This window comes from Mus musculus, chromosome 11 (genome assembly GCF_000001635.26).
Source record: "Mus musculus strain C57BL/6J chromosome 11, GRCm38.p6 C57BL/6J".
In the NCBI taxonomy this organism is placed as follows: Eukaryota; Metazoa; Chordata; class Mammalia; order Rodentia; family Muridae; genus Mus; species Mus musculus.
This window is the reverse complement of record NC_000077.6, coordinates 110,300,019-110,314,261: the sequence shown is the minus strand read 5'-3', so window position 1 is coordinate 110,314,261 and position 14,243 is coordinate 110,300,019. Positions and strand designations below refer to the sequence as shown.

The following is a 14,243-nucleotide window of genomic DNA, read 5'->3' as shown; positions in this document are numbered from 1 at the left end:
GGTTGCACACTGTTGCATTTTTTTTCTCCTTTCCTGAGGCCCTGACCTTTTCAAGTTAGTGTATTCTATAGGACAATTAGTTTTAAAGGTTTCAAGGTTGTTTTTTAAATGTAGTTCTTTAGTAGTCTTGATATTTATTTAATATATTGACTGAATACTGAATATAACGACTGACCTTTGTGTCATTATGATTGGTTTATGTGCCCAATGTATAGTTAAATAATTTTACTATCATTTCCATTTTTTAAAATAATAAATTATGAATAACTTATTTCCAGCATAATAACCTAATATATCACTTTTAACACCCAGTCTAAAGCCAGTTCTTTTCTGAAGACTGCTGGGCACCTACAGGATGACTCTGGGTAGAGTGCTTGTCTTACAAAGATCAGGACCCGAGTCTAGGTTTTCTGCACCCACCTGACTCCGTGTGTGTCTGAAGCCTCAGTGTGGAGGTTGGGGTTTGGGAGGTGAGGGGATAAAGGCAGGCGGGCCCAAGAGCCAGCTAGCTAACACAGGGCTCCTTAGGACGTTGTTGTGTAAATGTGGTCGCATTTCCCCGTCATACAGATAAAAGGTTATCATTAGTACTGTCCCTTATGGAAATAAAGCACCTTCCATAACAGAAACTACGTTTTAGTAGTTGTACTTTTCCATGACTGCGTCTTTCCTTCATAAAAAAGTTAATTTTCCTTTGGGTCAGTATATACAAATATACAGTAACCTTACATTTATGCTTTTTAGGTGTTTTTTGCTTTAATGCTGACGCCTCTTTTTAAAAAATCAAAACACGTGGGAGTCGTTGAGTTTTTTGTCACCGTGGTGTTTGGATTTGTTGGCCTGCTGATTGTCCTCATAGAAAGTTTCCCCAGGTCGCTGGTGTGGCTCTTCAGTCCTTTGTGTCAGTGTGCCTTTCTGATTGGGATTGCACAGGTGGGTCCTGCATGCACCCGCCGTTCACCCAGTACTTTCTCTTGTTGAGAGCCCAGGCAGCATCTTGTTCTGCCACAAATATCACCTTTTGTTTGTAAACAAGCAACACTAGCATTTCATGAGAAAGAAATGTCAGAAAACTTAAATTCCATCAGAAAGAAATATACTACAGAGTATATTTTATATCTACTTTCTCTTAGAATTTCTCTTATTTTAAGTTTTCAGTTAAATCTTGCTTATAAATTCCTCAGTCTTTGCTTTAGTGTATCTCAAAATGCTGTTTTGGTATAGCAACTCAGTTCATTGATGTTAGTTATTTAAGTTACAGCCAGTCTTTATTGCTCTACTGTAAACATTTATAAATTTACTTGAGAAAAATGCTGAACAGAAAATTGTTCGTGATACAGAACAAAATTGTCAGGATGAAAATAGTAAACTATGCATTTATAGTGATTTTCTTGGTCTAGGAACTGGGGGGTTGGCATTTATCTAAATAACATTTAGCATTAGGACAGGAGAAATGTCTTAGTTGTTCAGAGAACTAGCTACTCTTTCAGAGGGTCAACTGTCAATTTCCAGCACTCACATGGTGCCTTTCAAGTGGCTATAATTCTAGTTCCAGGGATCTGATGCCCCTTTCTGCTTTCATGGGCACCAGACATACATGTGATGCTCATACATAAAATAAGAAAACAGATTTTAAAATTAAGAATATTTAGACTTATAAATTTTATTTTTAATGAAAACAGTTTCTTAAGAAACCATTTATAGGGTAGAACATAAACTCAGTTATTGTACAAAGAAATATGATTTCATACTATATTTGATTTATATTTGATGTTATATAGATGCTTTATGAGGTAACATTACAATAGATTATTTATAAGCACATTAAACAAGATTTAATTACTTAAAAGAGTTATTGTTCCACACTTTTAGACTATACCGACTCCCTCTTCTCTTCACAAAGTGAGACTATGGTCCTAGGTTTCCTTTGGGAGTGACAGAATCCTTAGCTGTCATCTGATTGATCTTCCTCAGTTCACAGACGAGAGGACTGAAATGGAGGGTGGTGACATGAGTTTTCCCACATGGGCAGAGCTTGTACCTGAGCCAGCCTTCGCCTGCAGAACATCTCACAGCAGCGCATGCGCCTACTGTGTGTGCTTTAGAGTTATATTAACCACACACCTTCTTCTCAGTGCTACACAGTTGCTGACCATAATTTTATCCTGCAACATTTATTTGGTTCTGTTTTTTTAGGTGTTTACTTTTCCACCTTACTTTTATCTCCTTTGTTTCGTCCCATTAGAATTAAATGACTCTGGGAGTGTTGTATACAGGCTTACGAAGCACCAACTGGGAAAAGCAATAATTAAAAGGCGAGCATAGTGGTGCATTTCTTTAATCTCAGCATCCCCTCCTTTAGTAAGGAGGCAGAAGCAGGTAGATCTCTGTGAGACCAAGGCCAGCCTGGTCTACATAGAGAGATCCTGTCTCAAAAAACAAAACAAACAAAAAATCCCTGCACAGAATAGAAATTATGATACAGTGAATCTTTTAGTTGAACTTCCTTTTTGATCTGTTTTCCTTATAAGAGCACATTACAGGGGAACGCCAGGGCCAGGAAGAGGGTTGGGGAGCAGGGCAGGGGGAGGGGATAGGGGGCTTTGGTGATAACATTTGAAATGTAAATGAAGACAATATCTAATAAAGAAAGAAATTTAAAAAAGAGCATGTTACTAATTACCTTTTAAATAATTCTGTTAATGTTACTCTGGATTTAACAAATTATGCTTAGTAATATTAGCTTTGTTTTAATCATTTTTTTATGGAATAAACTTGGTGTGTGTTTCTTTTTCTCCTTTAGGTCATGCATTTAGAAGATTTTAATGAGGGTGCCTTATTTTCTAATTTGACTGAAGGTCCCTATCCTCTAATTATTACTATTATCATGCTAGCTCTTGACAGTGTGTTCTATGTCCTCCTGGCTGTGTATCTCGACCAAGTCATTCCAGGTATGTGGCTGATTACTGTAAAGATTCTAAAGTAATTTTGCTCATATACTATCAACTTAATTTTTCTCCTAGCCAGAGTATTTTACAGCACATTGATGATTCAATTTGCTCTTAAGCAATATATCTATATATCTCTATATCTATCTCTATATCTATCTCTCTCTCTCTCTATCTATCTATCTATCTATCTATCTATCTATCTATCTATCTATCTATCTATGTGTATATGTATGTATATATGTATCTATGCATATATTCACAATATATAGTATATTGCATATTCACTAGCCCCTTGTGAACATGAAGGGACTGTATAACAAGAGAGATGTTTGTTTTGATAGTCTACCTGCACTTCTCAACTCAATTCTTCATTATATTAATCCTTTTAAACTATTTTACCCTCTAAGATCCAAAACAGCCTCATAACTCCACTTTTTATCTTTTTAAAACTTAGCTTTATTTTTAAAGATTAAAAAACCAATTACATCATGTCTCCTTTCACTTTCCTACAATTCTTTCCATGCACCCCCAACCCCTGCCCCAAATTCATGGCCTCTTTGTTTTTTTGAGACAGGGTTCCTCTGTGTAGCCCTGGCTATCATTGTATAGACCAGGCTGGCCTTGAACTCAAAGATCCACCTGTCTTTTTCCCAAGTGCTGGGATTAAAGGTGTGTACCACCATTGCCTGGCGTTGGCCTCTTTTTTGTTATAGTAGTTATAGTTTCTATATTCCAGGCCTGTGTAATGTGATAACTACTAGTTAATATGACTTTAATTAATTTATACTAGTTTTCTTCGAGACAAGGTTTGCTGGTCTAACTTGCTATGCAGCTTCTGCTGGCCTTGAACTCTGCCTGCCTCTGCTTCCCAAGTGCTGGGATTTAACGGGTGCTACCCTACCCATGTAGGGACTTTTAATTTAAATTAAAGTAAGGTTACTTACTATGATTTAAGTATGCTTTCAAAATACTTTGTATAACTCAGGTTTCAATGTTTATTTTTAGGGGAATTTGGCTTGAGGAGGTCATCTTTGTATTTTTTGAAGCCATCGTATTGGTCAAAAAACAAAAGAAACTATAAGGAGCTATCGGAGGGCAACATTAATGGCAATATTAGTCTCAATGAAATTGTTGAGCCCGTTTCTTCAGAATTTATAGGGAAAGAAGCTATAAGGTATGTTTAACTTTTAGTTATAGGTAGAACTGCTGATGGAAATTGTGACAGACATTTAAATCTTATGTTACACTATCATAGAAGAGACCGGATGAGAAAATCTGCATCGTAGGCAGTTTGGTAGTGCTTACCCGAAGTGACATCTAGTTTATATCTCCTTTACTAATGTAAGAAGCATTTGATTAATGAACAATGATGATAATCTGTAAATTGCTAGAAACAGTGCTTCACTTCAGTTGTCTCAGCCTGAGCCCGAGTGGGCAATACCTAAGGTGGAGCCAGGAGTCCATTCCTGTAGTCTTCAGACGATTGTGCCCTTCAGGTTGGGGTTACTCAGTTCTTTGTTTTAGCAGGAAGGTGGTTTATTATTTTTCCTATTAAATATTTCAGCCTTTCCTCCTCTATATTTTGTATGCAAATTTATTCTTATTTTGGACATGTGATTTCAATATGTCTTTCCAGTTTCCCCCATCCAAATTTTCTCCTCAAATTTGAATAACTGTTACCTTACTCTGTGTATGCAACCCTGTCTTAATAGTGTGGAAAGTGTCTTGTATTTCTAGAGATATATAGCTAGTTCAAAATTTAAAAGTTACACCTTAAGACAGCTTGGATAAAAATTTCATATATGCTAATACATGATTATAAAATTTCATATATAATTTTAATATGAATCTTTGTTTTTCAGAATAAGTGGTATTCAGAAATCCTATAGAAAGAAAACTGAGAACGTGGAGGCTTTGAGAAGTAAGTGGCTGGCCGAGGACTTAGTCCATAGCATCGTAGTACAGACAGAGAACCAGTCTGCATCGTTGTTGTGAAAGTTAAATTTACCTGTTAAGATTTGCTGTCTTCCCATTAGAGACACTTTAGGTGACTAATGTAGATAATAAAACTTACGACATGGAAGCTATAAAGCCAGAAAGTAGTATCTGTTGACGTGAAAATACCTATCAATTGCTGGAGACTCCGTAAAGAAGTTATTATCCCTGCGCATACTGGGAGCCTTTGCTTCCTAAACCAACACTCTTCTGCACAAAGGATAAAGGAATGGATGTGCTGCCAAAAAAAAAAAAAAAAAAAAGAAAGAAAAAAAAAAGAAAAGAAAAGAAGAAAAGAGAAAATACCTAACAATTTGAACCAGTTTATATTATATTCTGGTTCAATGAATATTATATTTTATTATTGTGTACATGTATAGGCATTACTTATATAGTTGTAAGATTCTTTTTGTGTGTGTGTGAAGTCTGTCTGGAGAATTGGAGTACATCTAGCAATGTGTCAGTATCTCCCAGGATCTGTAAAATACACTTACACACTGACATTTGTCATTCGAGAGACTGTATTCTGGTAGGGCCCAGTAGTGTGTCAGTATGCTTCTATCTTACGTTGGCCCAGGGTATAATGCATCTTGTTATCCCTTCGTTGGACATTCGAATGTTCTTTTTAAATAGTACCTACTTAAGGTTTACTTAAGTTAAGTATTAAATATTTTTAATATTTTAGGTTCATGGCCTTTGTTAGATAAAGGTACTTAAATATTCTATTCCTATATGAAGCCTGCCTTTTGGTTATGAACAGTATGCTTTGATGAGCATAAACAATTCTTAAATTATACCCAATACATGAGCCTCATCATTTCTGGCTACAGTGCCATTGGTGACAAATGATTCTTCTGTTGTTTATTAAACATTAAAGGTTATCTGTGACCTCCAGTATGAGTTATTCAACTGGAAGTTGTTGCCAATGCCAAGAAGCAAGAGAAGGAAATAAGAGATCCCTAGGCTGTAAGGAAGCAAATGAAGTGACAAGTCTCTGTAGTACATATAGTGAAACTGAAAGTGTGTTTAGAAAGGTGACACTATAAGCTAATATAGAAGGTCATTGGGTGCATGCATTCCACCACCAAGGAATTAAAAATTAAAATAAAAACACCAAGATACTTTGTGCGTATCAGACAAAAATGTAGAAGACTTGTATCTTAAAAAGTACAGATTATTGCTGACAAGAGCTAGACAGGTAGTGAAAGACTCTGAAAGGAGCCCCTTGCTCAGGCCTCAGGACAATAGCAGACACCCAAGAACTCACGATAGACCAAGCTTGATGTAAACCACATGAGGCTTTATTCGGGGAAAGCCAGAGCTCTGGGGATGACTCATATCCCACGCAGGGGTAGAGGAGTTGACCTCGAGGGGAAAGAGGTCCCAGTTTTTATAGGCCCTCAGGGGGGAAAGGAGAAGGGGGGAGTAGGGGATTTCCAGATCTAAACAATGTCTATTCTCAAGAAATGGGTATGGGAGGGTTACAAGGAAAGAGTCTGGTGCAGGTGTAGCAACTCAGGATTGGCCCGGCTGTGGTTGCTGGGGAGATTTTCTGATTCTTTCTCAGCAACCAATATCACAAACACCTGGCAATGGGCTTCATCAGGGGGCACACACATGGGTCAAGGAACGGTGAAAACATTGGCAGACACACGGGTTCAAGGAGTGGCCAGAGCATTATGCACCTCTATTTTTCTAAATCAGTGAAGCTAGTTCTGCTAACACTGACATCTGTCTTGCCAATTTCAGGGCTTCTGTGACCTTTTACATTCTGTCAGGATCTTTCAGTAGAAATACCATGTTTAAGGGTCGGAAGAATGAATACATGTGAATTCTATCCATATTTTGTAGATTCACACTCAGATAAATTCTATTAGTTTTTTTTGTTCATTTTGAAAAATGGATTCTGAAATTATATATACATGCAAATAACATAGAATTGCCAAAACAAATGTGGAAAAAAACCTAACAAATTGTAATTTAACATTATATTATTTTAAGATTTCATATAAATGCTTTAATAGCTAAGACAGTGTAAGTTTGGCATAAAAGAAATTGAAAACTCAGTGAAACAGAGAAGACAGAAATATTGCTTATATTTTATATATAATTAAATTTTCATTAAAGTTTAAAACAAAACAAAGACTATAAAAACATGACCTGTGATCCACTGTAGACAAAAGGAGTGGAGATGAGTCATACAGCCAAATACAAACTTAAAATGACGTAAACCCCAAAGAATGGAAAACAGGACAAATATTGGGAGACTCGATTAAACAAAAGTTTTCTAGGTATGACTCCAAAACCATGAGCTTTAACCGATTGAAAATCAGAGTCTCCTGCTTCTTGTCCGCCTGTGTGGCGCCTTTCTGTACTCGCTCACCCTCTCAGCTTCTGGGCTCGGCTTCTAACTTTGTTCCTTTTGTTCCACTTTATTTAACTTATCTTCAGATACCTTGGAGAGATAAATTTCTGTATTAATTTCCTTGACAACTCTTAGAAGTCAGTACACAGAAAACCTTCAAATATTTTGTATGTGCTTTAATTCTTAGTGTCAGAGCAAATCAATAACCGGTTTTTTACATTTCCTGTTATTCATATCACTGACTGTGTCTAGACTACCTTTTTTTTCTTTTTTTGTGTGGTTTTTTTTTTTTTTTTTTTTTTTTTTTTTTTTTTTTTTTGAGACAGGGTTTCTCTGTGTAGCCCTGGCTGTCCTGGAACTCACTTTAAGACCAGGCTGGCCTCAGAAATCCGCCTTCCTCTGCCTACGAGTGCTGGGATCAAAGGCATGCGTCACCACACCCGGCTTATGTCTAGACTACTTAATCCACTTAAACTATGTTGGTAACTTTATGCACTGAAGTTTGCCTTCCTTAAGATTGTATGGAATTATGAAATACTTTATAGAGCTGAACAGATACATGCAAATTTGAGCCTTATTTTTTTCCATGAACTAGATTTGTCATTTGACATATATGAAGGTCAGATTACTGCACTGCTGGGCCACAGTGGAACAGGAAAAAGCACACTGATGAATATTCTGTGTGGACTGTGTCCACCCTCTGATGGTAAGAGTTTTCTCACTTGAGAAAAAAAATCTCATATTTTTTTTAGTATTATTAGCTAAGGAGTCACAGTGTGTAGCAATCATTTGTCCTCTTTACATGTGTATGAGATGATTTAAGTGGGTGATTTGGAATAGCTGTTTATCTGTGAGGAAGTTTTTTCCATACTAGATACACTTATTTTTAAAATAAAATATTGGTTCCATGATATTTATTAAAGCAAAAATTATAATTTTTAACTTTATTTACTTTAAAAAATTTTTATTTTATATACCCATTTCCACCACATATTTATATGTGTACATATCTTTATTTCTTATTTGCATGAAAGAATAAATCAGTAACCAATTAGAAATTAAATTACCATTGGAAGCCCCACAAATATCTCAATATGCAGCCAAAGGAAAGAATAGTAACTTTCTAACTAATACTAACACTGTGTTCTAAAATCAGATTTAAACAGCTGTTCCTCAAAGGAATAATCTTGGCCTGGGATTATGTTACAGGTGTAAGCTCTGTGTGGAAGCCTCGTGTTTCTGCAATCACTGAATAGTGTCTGTGAAATCAATGTTATCATAAAGGGACCACATTGTATTGACTCTGCATTTCAACTTTGTAAATGAGACTTAACTTTCAAAATTCGTTTGACTTGTTCTTTATTTTTACTTGAGCTGTTCTCGGACATTAGTCATAACCTCTTACACTTTGACTTTTAGAGTTCTCCATGCGTTACCACATTGACTTAGTTCTTCTTAAGTCAAGCAGGCTATCATTCAAATCTGATACCTGAATTATCAGTCTGATTCAGTTGAGATAAGATAGCTGGAATTCAAGGCATTATGATGGTCCAGATCAGCCATACAACCAGCTTGTACATGACTAGTGGAGCCTGCTCAGAGTCTCGTGGTACTGGATGTGTAAAACATTGTGGTTGACCCATAAGCACTGTTAGTGTAGTGATATATATGTTTTATATTAAGCTTGTAAGTTACTATTGCTCTTTCTCCTGTATAATATGCCTTGGAAATGAAGGTAAATGAGGTTGAAATATAATTGAAAATATACAACCAGTACTGTCAAAGTGAGAATATATCTTCCAAGTTTATATTAATTCTGGCTGTGTGTAAGCATTGTAACAAAATGAGTAAGCTAGTAGGTACATCAGAACATGCATTTCTAACATTCTATGTCTCTAATGTAAATTTAAATATTTTGCTTTTAGGGTTTGCTTCTATATATGGACACAGAGTCTCTGAAATAGATGAAATGTTTGAAGCAAGAAAAATGATTGGCATATGTCCGCAGTCAGATATAAACTTTGATGTTCTGACAGTAGAAGAAAATTTATCAATTTTGGCTTCAATCAAAGGAATACCAGCCAACAATATAATTCAAGAAGTATGCTATTTATATATAAACCATCACTGAATTTCCTACATGTTAAAATGCTTTATAATAATTATACAGTAAATATGCTTGAAAATGTAAACATAAAGCCCCTCTAGGCCAGTAAGAGAAAACAGGAAGATTTGGATGGGTTTGGAGTACATACAGTAGTACCTGTGAATGGTCCTCTTTTTCTCCTGAGGGCACTCCCTGCCCTGTCCTCCCTCCCTCCCCTGTCCTCCCTCTCCTGTCCTCCCTCCCCTGTCCTCCCTCCCTCCCTCCCCTGTCCTCCCTCCCTCCCTCCCCTGTCCTCCCTCCCTCCCTCCCTCCTGCTCTGCCTTCACCAGCTCTGAGCCTCAGCACACACAGAGCCTTCATCCTCATCCAGAAGGCACAAAATCAAAGCAGACTTTCCCCTAAGAACCTTGTTACTTTCAAAACTATATATAATATTTGTAAAAATAAAGTACATCCTCACTTATCATTTCAAAGTTGATATTAAAAGTAATTTTAAAACCATACTGCATAAATGATGCTTAAAATAGTACTTCAGAACTTAAAATATGTAAAAACTTAAAATATATAATTTTGATGACTATGGAAATGATAGGATTGTTGGTAGAAACTTGTTCCCACTGTACCTTTACAGGTGCAGAAAGTGTTGCTGGATCTGGACATGCAAGCCATCAAAGATAATCAAGCGAAAAAGTTAAGCGGTGGTCAGAAAAGGAAGCTGTCTGTAGGAATTGCAGTTCTCGGGAATCCAAAGGTGAATTCAGGGTGAATTCCACTGATGAGGCCACTTTAAGTAGTTAGTGTTAGGTTAGAGATGTGGCTTAGTGCTTAAGCCACTAAGTGGTTATCCAGGGGGCCTGCGTTCAGTTTCCAGCACCAGCCTGGCAGCTTAAAGCTGTTTCTAGCTCCAGTTCTGAGGGATCTGATCCAGTTTTTTGGCCTGTGGTTCACCAGGGACACATGCAGTACACAGACATATATACATGCACAGTACTCATATATATACAATACTCATATGCATAAAACAGAAGAAATTTGAAAAGTTAGAACAAGACAAAAATTAAAGGGTTAATTGAGTTAGTCACTGTTTGGTGCAGTGATTTTATGCTGTTCTCTGGCCTATAGAAACAGAAGCAATCTCACCTTACACACTGTTAAAAAGCTCATGTGTGTGCTTACCGCAGAGAGCCTATGGAAACCGCTGCCTTGCTGTGTTCCCCCTTTCTGCTGTAACATGGGGTCAGGATGGATTTGACCCTTTATTAATTGGACTTCCTGCTGGCACCCTGTCATGCTTTTTAAATTAAAAACAAGTTGAAGCCAGATAAGGAGGCACAGCCTATAGTCCAGTACTCCAGAAGCCGAGCCAGAAAGATCATGAATCCAAGGCCAGTCTAGGCTGCATAGTGAGAGTCTGTCATAATAAACAGTGCCCTCAGAAAGTCTCTAAGAATCCATTCCTCTACTTACAGATTTAATCACATACAGCAATAGATGTAACATTTTTGCCATATTTTGTCTGATTGTCATACCAGTGTCTTATATATAAATAACCAAGGAAAAGATTCATTCACAATTTTAGACATTTATACAAACTTTAAGAGAGATTTTTTTTGGGTGAAAATATTAACTTGAAATAGGGAAAATTTCCGCGATTTATATACATTTTCAATATTTAGGTTTTCTTGCCCTTTTTTATACCCCTATTCGCTCAGATACTCCTGCTAGACGAGCCTACAGCAGGAATGGACCCCTGCTCTCGCCATATTGTTTGGAATCTTCTAAAGTATAGAAAGGCTAACAGAGTGACCGTGTTTAGTACTCACTTCATGGATGAGGCTGACATTCTTGCCGGTGAGATGTTTGCTTTACCGTAAAAGCTAAGGGAGATAAACATGGAAATGCGAGACCCTGAGGGACAGAGAAAGAATCATTTGATGGTACATATTCTAAACAAGAAGTTTTAAAAATTAGAAATTATATATTTCTGTGTTTAGTGTTTTCCAGATCATCCTGTTTCACTGATTTCTCAAAATAACTCACACAAGATTTTCCATACTCATTATATACTAATTTATTATCTCAAAGGGCTATGAAGCCAAATTAGCAAAGGACTAAATCACGTGAGGCAGAAGTGTGGAGGAAGCCAGGCACGTGCTTTCCAGAGGCCCTTAATCTCCCCATGATTTACTTGTAAGCAAATGCAAAATAAACTATTGTCTGCTAGTTTATTTGAGGCTCAAGCGTCCATAATTCTTTTGTGTACTGGTTCATAGAGCTGTTCTTCTTAACACAGCACAACTCCAGAAGGAAAGGGAAGCAAGCATTCAGCATCCACTGTTTTTGTGTGCAGTGTTTTGACATAGTGAGTTCTCCGTGTCTGTTTTAACACTAATCGGAACCTTTCCACATCCAGATCCTCAGCCAAGGGCTAGCTTTGTAAGCAGGTCACTCTAAGTGGCTCTCAGTGGCCTGTGAGCCACTCTCTGTGCAATGTTGTGTATGTGCATGTTAAAATTGGATATGTTGGGTTTGGGTTTTAACACCCAGGACAAAAGTCGAGAGTTTGAAATACTATAACTTATTTTTCTAGGTGATTGTGTAGTATTAGATGGATAAATCAACTTATCTCTTCAGTAGTATCTATATAAAAAAGAATTTAATGAACTAACATTTTTATTTTTGTTACCATGTTTCCCTTTATTTTTTTATTTTTTGTACATTTGGTTAAAGGAATCATGAAAAGTCTTGTATTATAGGTTCCTTTAGTAAGAGTCTGAGCTATTTGGAGTATGTACTCTGGAGTCAGGCTGCCTGAGGACAGTTCTTGGCTTTGTTGTATTAATAGCTATGTGAAACATGTTTAAGTAATGTGTGTTTGTCTTCTCCCAGTATTCTCATCAGAAAAAATAAGTGATGATATTGTCGTGTCTTCCTTATAAGGTTATTATGATGATTAATGATGTAATACTTGTATGTATGCTATTATTAACTTAGACATTGAAATGTGAATTCCGCTTTGTAGACAGGAAAGCTGTCATATCACAAGGAATGCTGAAGTGTGTTGGTTCTTCAATTTTCCTAAAGAGTAAATGGGGAATCGGCTACCGCCTGAGGTAACACTTGTTCTCCTGGGCCCTTAGTCTGTGTGCATTTATGCTTAGTCTGCTGTTTCTGTTTGCAAGGCTTGCTGTATTGTGCCCTAGCCATGTTTAGTGATATAGTTTAGAACATTCAGAATTTATTGATCATTTTTTGACTAATGATAAAATTATGAATTTTGGCTTTTCCTAGCATGTATATAGACAGATACTGTGCCACAGAGTCACTGTCGTCGCTGGTTAGGCAGCACATACCCGCAGCCGCGCTACTGCAGCAGAATGACCAGCAGCTCGTGTACAGCCTGCCTTTCAAAGACATGGACAAATTTTCAGGTAGTTCTTTTTTTTGTTTGTTTCTTGGTTGAGTAGAGGTTTTGTTTTGGGAATAGGTTTTGCTCTGCCTTTTCTGATTACTTCTCTCTGTAATAGTCCCAGGTGGTCAGAGCTTGTAGTTTTTCTGCTCCAACTTGTCTTTGAACCTGAAGTTTACTGCATACTAATATGTATGATTTCTGCTTTTGTTTTTTATAAATAGTATACAACTATCATTTGCTAATTTAAATACTTAATGGAAATAAAGAGAAGTATGTTTATGTTGTTAAGAAAACAAGAAAATTAGGGTGGGTTTGGTGGTGCCTCTCTATAATCATGGCAACTGCGGGGGCGGGGTGGGGGAGGGGGGAGGGGAGTGCACAGGGACAGGCACAAGCTGGCTAGAGGTATCGACCAGTGTAGTCTGCATAGCCAATTCCAGGCCAGCACAGCCAGGTGTAGAGTTGGAGCCCTGGTTCAAAGCCGGCAGAATTGTTTGTAGGTCTCCTGAGGACGAGCCGTGTGTTGTGTGTGTGTTTTCTTTTTCTTTTTGTTGTTGTTTAGTGTATATGAGTGTAGGTGTTCGTCTGCTTTCAAATAATTTCTAATTTCAGAATAAATTATAAATTATTTTAATTTAGAATTATTATTTAAGTGCTATAAAATATTTATTAGTTTTAGTTGAAAACATGTTAAAATTCTAATGAATATTTTCCAAAAATCAAAATTTCCTTGGCATTCTGTGCAACTTGAAATGTTAAAAGTATCCTGACACCAAAATCTTTGAGTACCGTTATGCTGACTAAGTAAATTTAGCCCTTTCTCCCTCCCTCCCTCCCTCCCTCCCTCCCTCCCTCCCTCTCTCTCTCTCTCTCTCTCCCTCCCTCCCTCCCTCCCTCCCTCCCTCCCTTCCTTCCTTCCTTTCTTTCGTGTGTGTATTTTTTGTTGTTTTGGAGATAGGATCTTAGACTCCAGCCCGAGCTGTCTGGCTGTCTTGGAGCTCACCGTGTGCTGCTGGGTTAGTCTTAATTTCCTAGCAGTTCTCTTGACTCAGCCTCTGGAGGGCTGAGATCACAGACATGAAAACCTAGGCCTGGCTCATACCCAGTTTTGAATGGCATTTTAGACTTTTGTATGACTTGAATGGCACTGTAGGCCACTTTATATTGATTGTATTTTTATAGTGTGTGTGTGTGTGTGTGTGTGTGGGTGTGTGTATGTGGGTGTTTGCATGTTGGGTACCTGTGCCTGTGGCGGCTTCTCAGCATCAGATTCCTAGGAGCTGTATTAGAGGAGGTTGTGAGGCATCCCAGCCTGGGGACAGAGAAGGACTCACGTGCTCTTAACTGCTGTGCTCTCTCTCCTTCATCCATCCCACTTAGGAGAGCTCTAAGTCATTTGACCTCTTTCTGCTT

At 37.4% G+C, this 14,243-nt stretch overlaps 1 protein-coding gene across 3 annotated transcripts in view; it reads left to right on the top strand.

Annotated features, from left to right (window-relative positions):
• Abca5 (ATP-binding cassette, sub-family A (ABC1), member 5) overlaps window positions 1–14,243 on the top strand; it is a 68,355-nt gene that overhangs the window by 23,462 nt on the left and 30,650 nt on the right. For all 3 annotated transcript variants that reach the window (XR_001779961.1, XM_006533065.4, NM_147219.2), the window contains exons 8-17: window positions 745–933; window positions 2,804–2,951; window positions 3,957–4,125; window positions 4,814–4,872; window positions 7,907–8,017; window positions 9,237–9,412; window positions 10,050–10,169; window positions 11,131–11,269; window positions 12,441–12,531; window positions 12,710–12,849. Coding sequence is in view for 2 of the 3 variants with exons in the window: in XM_006533065.4 (XP_006533128.1) it covers window positions 745–933; window positions 2,804–2,951; window positions 3,957–4,125; window positions 4,814–4,872; window positions 7,907–8,017; window positions 9,237–9,412; window positions 10,050–10,169; window positions 11,131–11,269; window positions 12,441–12,531; window positions 12,710–12,849 (1,342 nt within the window). In the remaining variant the exon portion in view is untranslated. The remainder of the gene's footprint in view (window positions 1–744; window positions 934–2,803; window positions 2,952–3,956; window positions 4,126–4,813; window positions 4,873–7,906; window positions 8,018–9,236; window positions 9,413–10,049; window positions 10,170–11,130; window positions 11,270–12,440; window positions 12,532–12,709; window positions 12,850–14,243) is intronic.